At 43.4% G+C, this 10,256-nt stretch overlaps 1 protein-coding gene across 1 annotated transcript in view; it reads left to right on the forward strand.

Annotated features, from left to right (window-relative positions):
* The window catches only part of LOC112071506 (noelin-3-like), a 30,525-nt gene extending 20,527 nt beyond the window's left edge, over positions 1-9,998 (forward strand). Inside the window, exons 2-4 of the mRNA XM_070439417.1 lie at positions 7,247-7,390; positions 9,240-9,395; positions 9,984-9,998. Coding sequence (XP_070295518.1) covers positions 7,247-7,390; positions 9,240-9,395; positions 9,984-9,998 — 315 coding nt within the window. The remainder of the gene's footprint in view (positions 1-7,246; positions 7,391-9,239; positions 9,396-9,983) is intronic.
* The last annotated feature ends 258 nt before the right edge of the window (positions 9,999-10,256 follow it).

Below are 10,256 nucleotides of genomic sequence, written 5' to 3' on the forward strand. Positions count from 1 at the left end.
AAAGACACCCTCCTTTCTGTTAGACAGGCAAACTTTTATCACAATATTAGCAGGGGTGTAAAGCAAAACACATACATTTTCCAGCAGCAATTAATGATCAGATAATGCAAGCCAACACTAAGTCTAACAAAACAGCCTCACATATTTTATCATAAATTCTCTCAAGCCAATCATTGTGAAGTCAGCTGTGCTTGTTGAATGTCCTTCCATATAAGTGGTTGAAAGTTTGTTGTCAATTTTTACTCTTAAATAGATTGTATCGGGGCAAACACAATTGGGTGGAACAGGCTGATGGGTTGGCTATGAGCCAAGTAAAGCTTTACTATTCCTGGGTGGTAGCGGAAATGACTTTTGCTTCCCTTACCAGGCTGAGGCACACTATTTTTTCTAGTAAGCTAAATAAGACATGGCAAATAGAGTGCCAATATCATCTGCTATTCCTCAGTATTGTCCACCAGGTTGTCAGACCCTGGTTGGCTTGTCAGTGCTGACTAGACAACAGTACGTTTTCCACCTCTCCACACCTCACTTACGATTAAAGTACAATTATGGCGGTTTGTGCTGCGCATATTCATGCCTAAATTTTGCTAATCTTGCCCAGTTATAATTTACAAAACTCATCACATTAAAATACGTACGTTGAACACACTAGTGCGTCCTGGTCTTATGCTGTAACAAGCCATCATTTCAGTGGCAATGTATGGAGCTTAGTTTGCCGTTTCTTCCAAAATGTCAATTTACAGGTCCTGCCAAAGCTTTTTACTATCATCTTTATATCATTCTGTTTTGTTTCATAGATAGTTTATTTTTAGTTAGTTTAGTACATGATGTACTCCACAGTTGCAGTTACGTTTGCCAATCGGTTTTGTTAGGCTGTTCAGATTATTTTATGCACATAGCATCATCTACAACATCACTACCTTCTCGACACCATAATCATTTTGCAATCCACATCAATCCACAGGGAATTTAACAGTTTTTACAGTAATTTCTTAAGGGTGTGTGCCTTAACTTGATAAGCAATTTCACGAAAAGTGTGCAAGTTGGCAGCATCTGGCTTGGTCCCTACAACAACACCACAGGACCAGCAAATATTCTTTTACTATCATCGAACCATAAGAACGCACTACAAACATCTTTGTATGACCTTCATTATACACTCTAATTAGGCACCAGCCTTGGGAACTTTGTTTCCTAGACATGGCTACTATATTCACGAAATCCAATGGACTTCGATACACTTTAAAGCTAATTTCTGCAACCATTAGCGAATAAAACGATATGATCAATGCATGTTATGTTTTCATTTCCTGTTGCTGTTTGTAACGTATCCTGATAGTATACGGATAACCTTAAACCAGTTGCAGGCACTAAGTCTGCAGGCCACTTTTCAGTTGAAGCTGTTTCCTTGAGCTGCACGGCATGCAGCTTGATTCTGCAAAGCCCAGTCAATATTTAAATCACCCAGAAAATAATACCTCCTCTTTGATATCACATATATTATCAAGCATTTACACATATTATCCAATACCACTGATGTTAGCACTTGGTCGGTCTATAGGCAGCTTCCCACCGAGATGGGCTTTAGTTGAGGCAGAATGAAACCCTGTAGCCATAGTTACTTTAAAATATTTTAAACCATGAGATGCCTCTAAGCTTTACAGGAATGTGGTTCTGATATATAGACTGCCAACACCGTGCTGTTACAAGGTGTGACATTGGATTATCTGTAATTTTTCGGTAAATGTTTTAACAGATGTTATTGCTTACCACTGTATCATCCAAAGGTATTATCTGAGCTGTCAGAACAAGAGTTAGAGATGATGAATGTCATATGTTGCAAGCAAGTATATGACTCTCCATGAACTCTTTCTTATCTACTTATGTTAAGGGCTATTTTCATAACACTCTGGCTGCCGTTGGCTTGAATTGATTCTGAATGCTATTACTGGGGAAGCTTAATCCAGCAAAGTAGGACATGCTCATGAGTTATATATTGCGAGCTTAAAGACACGGTGCTGAGCTGCACACAGGGGAATTCCACGTAGGACGACACACAACCTCAGTGCTAAACAGCTCTAACTGGTTCATAGGCACATGATACTCAATACAATAGCTTAGGATCAACAGAGGTATTCACGGCAGTTAGGGGGACATTAAAATAGTACTTACATTGTGTCACGCAACCTCCCTGTATAACGCACACTTTGATGCAACATTATGGACAACTCAGCAGTACAAAGGTATGGATTACTGAGCTGAGCTTTATCATCCGTAAGTTCAACGCAGCTTGAAATGCGGGCCGGAGTGAGAGAGCCATTCTTCTGTTTCAAAAATGTGTCAGAGTTATCTATGAAAGTGTTTCCAACAGAGCACAGTAATCTTTTAGCGCAGCTGTGTAATGCCGAGTAGGTCGCTGAATTCCCACCGCGCTGCCAACATACCGGAACCTGAAATGATTGGCTGCTTTTTGAATCTTTCAGTTCTTTAAAAACAATTTTCAGACGTTCGAGGTAGCCCTCCTGATGTCGTGTGCATTTATTTTTTTGATGTGTGTGTGGTGTGTGTGTGTGTGTGGTGTGTATGAGTGTGTGTGTGTGTGTGTGTTGTGTGTGGTGTGTGTGTGTGTGTGTGTGTGTGTGTGTGTGTGTGTGTGTGTGTGTGTGTGTGGTGTGTGTGTGTGTGTGTGTGTGTGTGTGTTGTGTGTGTGGTGTGTGTGTGTGTGTGTGTGTGTGTGTGTGTTGTGTGAGCGTTGTTTATTTAATCATTCGTCTCTTCAACACTATGAACTGTCTGTTAGTTTGTTTCCTGTGGGCGGTAAGGTGTTGACGGTAGCTCTGCTACAGGAGTGTCTTGCATATTATTAGCCCAGTTCAAACGTACATCAAGTAACACTGTTAGGACACAGTTCATAAAAAGTCCACAGAGGATAAAAAAAATAGGAATGCAACATTTTGAGAACTTTAGGGCATTTTCTGTCTCACACACTGACATAATCTCTCTCTGCATCAATACACAGTACACTATGGTTCCAGATCTCTCTGTAAGTTAGATAGAGGAGGATCTGATACAAGACTACATTGGTTTCCCACAGAAGATTACACTCCAATGAGTGGTCATTAATCATTCTCACAAAATACCTTTCACGAGAGCCATGGAGCCACCCCTGCTGCAGCCCCATCCTCAGTGGACCAGCACAGTTTAAACTCCCTGCAAAAGCATCTGGGGTGCTATTTCACACCCGCATCTCTCTCCTCCCTGCCTCTCTCCTCTCTCCTCTTCTCTCTCCTCTCTCTCTCCTCTCCCTCTCTTCTCTCTTTCTCTTCTCTCTCTCCCTGTCCTCTCTCCCCTCTCCTCTCTTCTCTCCCATCTCCTCTCTCTCTCTCTCCCCTCTCTTCTTCCTCTCTCTCTCTCCTCTCTGTCTCCCTCTTTTCCCTCTCTCCTCTCTCCTCTCTTCTCCCCTCTCCTCTCCCCTCACTCTCCTCTCACAATCTCTCTCACCTCTCTCTCCTCTCTCCCTCTCTCTCTCCTCTCTCCCTCTGCTCTCTTCTCTCTCCCTCTCTCTCCTCTCTCTCACAATCTCTCTCACCTCTCTCACCATCTCTCCCCCTCTCTCTTTCTCCTCTCTCTCCTCTCTCCTCTCTCTCTCTCTCTTTCTATCTCTCTCTCTGAAGTGACAGACCGATGATTAATGTTTTAATGGGATGGTTTTCTGAGAGCTGCACGTTTAAAGGAATGGAGAAAAATAAGACAGACATGTCAATGTGTTTGTCTGTATTCCTTAAAAAGATGTGTCTATTGATGCACCAGCACTTTAGGCAGCGATTACAGCCTCGAGTCTTCTTGGGTACGACGCTACAAGTATGGCACACCAGTATTTGGGGAGTTTATCCCTTTTTTCCCTGCAGATCCTCTCAAGCTCTGTCAAGTTGGATGGGGGAGCGAGATGTTTGATCGGGTTCAAGTCAGGGCTTTGGCTGAGCAACTCAAGGATATTCTGAGACTTGTCTCAAAGCCCCTCCTACGTTTTCTTGACTGTGTGCTTAGGGTCGTTGTCCTGTTGGATGGTGAACCTTCGCCCCAGTCTGAGGTTCTGAGGGCTCTGGAGGAGGTTTTCATCAAGGATCTCTCTGTACTTTGCTCCGTTCATCTTTCCCTCAAACCTGACTAGTCTCCAAGTCCCTGCTGCTGAAAAACATCCCCACAGCATGATGCTGCCACCACCGTACTTCACCGTAGGGATGGTTTCAGGTTTCCTTAAGACGTGACGCTTGGCATTCAGGCCAAAAAGTTAAATCTTGGTTTCATCAGACCAGAGAATCTTTTTTCTCCTGGTCAGAGTCCTTTAGGTGCCTTTTGGCAAACTCCAAGTGGGCTGTCATGTGCCTTTCTACCGTAAGTGTCTGATTGGTGGAGTGTTGCAGAGATGGTTGTCCTTCTGAAAGGTTCTCCCATCTCCAAAGATGAACTCTGGAGCTCTGTCAGAGTGACCATCAGGTTCTTGGTCACCTCCCTGACCAAGGCCCTTCTCCCCTGATTGTTCAGTTTGGCCGGGCGGCCAGCTCTAGGAGGAGTCTTGGTGGTTCCAAACTTCTTCCATTTAAGAATGATGGAGGCCACTATGTTCTTGGGGACCTTCAATGCAGCAGAAATGAATAAATAAATATATTCCCAGGATCTGGGCCTCGACAAAATCTACGGACAATTCCTTCGACCTCATGACTTGGTTTTTCCTCATACACTGTCAACTGTGGAACCTTGTATAGACAGGTGTGTGCCTTTCCAAATCATGTCCAATCAATTGAATTTACCGCAGGTGGACTCCAATCAAGTTGTAGAAACATCTCAAGGATGATAAATGGAAACAGGATGCACCTGAGCTCAATGTCGAGTCTCATTGCAAAGGCTCTGAATACTTACGTAAATAAGGTATTTTTGTGTTTTTATATTTTATACATTTACAAACATTTCTAAAAAGCTGTTTTTGCTTCGTCATTATAGGATATTGTGTGTAGATAGATGAGGAAAAACATTAATTTAATACATTTTTGAATAACGAAATGTGTAACGTAACAAAATGTGGAAAAAGTCAAGGGGTCTGAGGACTTTCCTAATGCGCTGTAGTTTTGTGGCAGCAAAAATAAAGGGTTAAATATGTCTAGAAAAAAAGTAAAATATTTCCTTACTTTTGAATATGTAGTGTATAAGGAAGCTAGCTACGTGGACACCTGCTTGTCGAACATCTCATTCCAAAATCATGGGCATTAATATGGAGTTGGTCCCCCCCCCTTTGCTGCTATAACAGCCTCCACTCTTCTGGGAAGGCTTTCCACTAGATGTTGGAACATTGCTGCAGGGACTTGCTTCCATTCAGCCACAAGAGTATTAGTGAGGTCGGGCACTGATGTTGGGCGAGTAGGCCTGGCTCACAGTTACCGTTCCAATTCATCACAAAGGTGTTTGATGGTTTTGAGGACAGAGCTCTGTGCAGGCCAGTTAAGTTCTTCCACACAAACCATGTCTGTATGGACCTCACTTTGTGCATGTGGCCATTGTCTAGAATGTCATTGTATGCTGTAGCATTATGATTTCCCTTCACTGGAGCGATGGGGCCTAGCACGAACTATGAAAAACAGCCCACAGTCAACTTGAGCAAGCATAACTATTCACCCTCCCAAAGTCAATACTTTGTAGAGCCACCTTTTGCAGCAATTACAGCTGCAAGTCTCTTGGGGTATGTCTCTATAAGCTTGGCACATCTAGCCACTGGGATTTTTGCCCATTCTTCAAGGCAAAACTGCTTCAGTTTCATGGCAAAACTGCTCCTTCAAGTTGGATGGGTTCCGCTGGTGTACAGCAATATTTAAGTCATACCACAGATTCTCAATTGGATTGAGGTCTGGGCTTTGACTAGGCCATTCCAAGACATTTAAATGTTTCCCCTTAAACCACTCGAGTGTTGCTTTAGCAGTATGCTTAGGGTCATTGTTCTGCTGGAAGGTGAACCTTCGTCCCAGTCTCAAATCTCTGGAAGACTCAAACAGGTTTCCCTCAAGAATTTCCCTGTATTTAGCGCCATCCATCATTCCTTCAATTCTGACCAGTTTCCCAGTCCCTGCCGATGAAAAACATCCCCACAGCATGATGCTGCCACCACCGTGCTTCAATGTGGGGATGGGGTTCTCGGGGTGATGGGAGGTGTTAGGTTTGAACCAGACATAGCGTTTTCCTTGATGGCCAAAAAGCTAAATTTTTGTCTCATCTGACCAGAGTACCTTCTTCAATATGTTTGGGGAGTCTCCCACATGCATTTTGGCGAACACCAAACGTATTTGGTTATTTTTTTCTTTGAGCAATGGCTTTTTTCTGGCCACTCTTCCGTAAAGCCCAGCTCTGTGGAGTGTACGGCTTAAAGTGGTCCTATGGACAGATACTCCAATCTCCGCTTTGGAGCTTTGCAGCCCACTTCAGGGTTATCTTTGGTCTCTTTGCTGCCTCTCTGATTAATGCCCTCCTTGCCTGTTCGTTGTGTTTTGGTGGGTGGTCCTCACTTGGCAGGTTTGTTGTGGTGCCATATACTTTACATTTTTTATTTATGGATTTAATGATGCTCTGTGGGATGTTCAATGTTTCAGATATTTTTTTATAACCCATCCCTGATCTGTACTTCTCCATAACTTTGTCCATAACTTTGTCTCTGACCTGTTTGGAGAGTTCCTTGGTCTTCATGATGCCGCTTGCTTGGTGGTGATCCTTGCTTAGTGGTGTTGCAGACTCTGGGGCCTTTCAGAACTGGTGTATATATACTGAAATCATGTGACAGATCATGTGACACTTAAATAAAGTACACCTAAATTTGTAACTTCTGAAGGTAACTGGTTGCACCAGATTTTATTTAGGGCCTTCATAGTAAAGGGGGTGAATACATATGCACGCACCACTTTTCACTTCACCAGTTCAGACTATTTTGTGTATATGTCCATTACATAAAATCCAAATGAAAATCAATTTAAATTACAGGTTGTAATGCAACAAAATAGGAAAAACGCCAAGGGGGATGAATACTTTTTCAAGGCACGGTATACAATAACATTTGACATATCTATCCCTTTCTATCACTAGCTATATGATTATCTAGCTACCAGTTCACATTGAAAAATGTTGTCTGTCGTCCAACGTCATTTATCCAGATTACTGATTCCCTTCACTGATATTTTCTTGTTTGTGTGTTTGTTTGTGTGTGTAGACCATCGGGCCTAAGGAGGGTTGGCAGGTGTACAGCTCAGCCCAGGATACTGACGGGCGGTGTATCTGCACGGTGGTGGCACCTGAACAGAACCTCTGCTCCAGAGACGCCAAGGGAAGACAGCTCCGCCAGCTACTGGAGAAGGTCACACACAAAGCAATACAGACACATACAGTATATACTCTATCAGGGCCGGCTCCAGGCATAATCGACAGTTTAGGGCCCTGTGTCTGCTAGGGGGCCCCCAACACCCCAAATGAAAAATATATATACTGTATATTTATTTTTGTAACTCAGTCAGTGTCTCAATTTACTGTTGAGCATTAGGTGCAATTTCAAAATGTTGGTGTGCATCAGCAGTTTTTCCCTGACAGTCACACAATTAGCCCCCATGTCAGCTCAGGCAGATCACTCGAGATTGACTTCGGAATTGGACATCTGTCCAGCCACTAGTGGCAGCAGTGAGTGCTCTTACTATCAAGTACAGTAGGCTTGGGTTTTGCTAGTGTCTTGTAGACTGGGATGAAAAATGGGCGTAATCCCATGACGCCAGATCCAAAAGTAATCCCATGACTCAGGATCCAAAAGTAATCCCATGACTCAGGATCCAAAAGTAATCCCATGACTCAGGATCCAAAAGTAATCCCNAAGTAATCCCATGACTCAGGATCCAAAAGTAATCCCATGACTCAGGATCCAAAAGTAATCCCATGACTCAGGATCCAAAAGTAATCCCATGACTCCGGATCCGAAGGTAATCTCATGACTCAGGATCCAAAGGTAATCCCATGACTCAGGATCCAAAGGTAATCCCATGACTCAGGATCCAAAGGTAATCTCATGACTGAGATTTGTCAATTGCGCCAATTTGTCAATTGCGCCAAATACAACACCTTACCGTGAAATCCTTACTTACAAGCCCTTAACCAACAATTCAGACAAACAATTTTAAGTAAGAAAATATTTGGGAAACATTTTTTTTCAAATAAAAAATAAACTAAAGCAAGAAAAAAGTTACACAATCAATTAACAATAATGAGGCTATATACATGTACAGGGGGTTCTGGTACCGAGTCAATGTGCATAGATAATAAACAGCGAGTAGCAGCAACGCAATAAAGGGGGTCAATGAAAAATTTCCAGGTAGCCATTTGATTAACTTTTCAGCAGTTTAATGGCTTTGGGGTAGAAGCTGTTAAGGAGCGTTTTGGACCTAGAATTTGCGCTCCAAGCGGTACCGCCTGGTATAGAGAGTTGCTGGATGGCAGGAAGCTTGTGCCCAGTGATGTACTGGGCCATACGTACTACCCTCAGATGCCGAGCAGTTCTCATACCAAGTGGTGATGCAACCAGTCAAGACGCTCTCGATGGTGCAGCTTTAGAACTTTTTGAGTATCTGAGGACCCATGCCAAATCGTTTCAGTCTCCTGAGGGGGAATAGGCATTGACATGCTCAAATACAGTATTCGAACAGGGCTGAATTCCAACTTGCCTTGGGGTGTGTGTATGTAATTCAGTCTTTAACCTCCATATAGACATGCTTTGTTGTCAATGGGAGAATAGGATTGTTACACCTCAATCTGAGTTACACATACAAATCTCAAGTTAGTTTGGAGTCTGTGTAATTGTTATTTAATTTTAACCTTTATTTAACTAGGCAAGTCAATTAAGAACAAATTCTTATTTACAATGATGGCCTAGGAACAGTGGGTTAACTGCCTTGTTCAGGGGCAGAACGACAGATTTGTACCTTGTCAGCTCAGGGATTCGATCTAGCATCCTTTCGGTTACTGTAAACTCAGTTCTTGTTTGAGAAGGTTGAGTAGATTTAATTTTGCTTGGTTCCAGATTGGTCTGTGCTGTCTCGACAACTCCTCTGGTCATGGCCGTCATGCCAAACACAAACAGATCTGGGTCGACTAGGCTAGATTGAATGTGCTTCTGTTTGCTGTAGTCCAGAACATATTGGAGGTAGTTGTATTCTCTGGTCCAGGTGCAGAACATGTCCCAGTCCATTGAGGTGTTGAACCTGCGGACCCAGAGGGACTTCCAGTACGTCATGAAGATGGAGAATCAGATGAAAGGGCTCCAGACCACGCTCAGACAGATAGAAGACAACAGGAAGACCATTATAACCAGGAACTTCCAGGTACAAAACATTACAGCACTAGAATACAATAAAGTACAGAACATTCTCTCTTCTCCTTCTACCATTATGGCCTCTTCCCTTCTCTCTTCTCCTTCTACCATTATGGCCTCTTCCCTTCTCTCTTCTCCTTCTACCATTATGGCCTCTTCTCTCTTCTCCTTCTACCGATATGGCCTCTTCTCTCTTCTCTTCTACCATTATGGCCTCTTCCCTTCTCTCTTCTCCTTCTACCATTATGGCCTCTTCTCTTCAATCTTCTCCTTCTAACATTATGGCCACTTCTATCTTCTCCTTCTACCATTATGGCCTCTTCTCTTCTACCATTATGGCATAGTCTCTTTTCTCCTCTCTTCCTGTCTCTGTCTGTGCCTGTCTCTGTCTGTCTCTGTGCCTGTCTCTATCTCTGTGTCTGTCTCTGTGTCTGTTTCTGTCTTTGTGTCTGTCTCTGTTTCTGTGTCCATCTCTGTCTTTGTGTCTGTCTATGTCTCTGTGTCCATATCTGTCTCTGTGTCTGTCTCTGTGTCTGTCTCTGTGTCTGTCTCTGTGTCCATCTCTGTCTCTGTGTCTGCCTATGTCTCTGTGATGCAGGCAGACTACAGGTAGAACGACATCACGATGCTGTGCAGACTACAGGTAGAACAGACATCATGATGCAGGCAAGGACTACAGGCTAGAACAAGACATCATTGATGCAGGCAGACTACAGGTAGAACAGATGTCAAGATGCTGGCAGAACATGTTGAGCGTGACAACAATGTGTGTGTTTGGTGTATGTGTGTGTGTGGCACATGTGCGTTTGTGTGAGAGTATATGAGTTGCAGCCTCCCCCCCTTACTGTCGGGCCATGGCCTCTGCAGGTGT

This window comes from Salvelinus sp. IW2-2015, unplaced genomic scaffold (genome assembly GCF_002910315.2).
Source record: "Salvelinus sp. IW2-2015 unplaced genomic scaffold, ASM291031v2 Un_scaffold1625, whole genome shotgun sequence".
NCBI lineage: Eukaryota > Metazoa > Chordata > Actinopteri > Salmoniformes > Salmonidae > Salvelinus > Salvelinus sp. IW2-2015.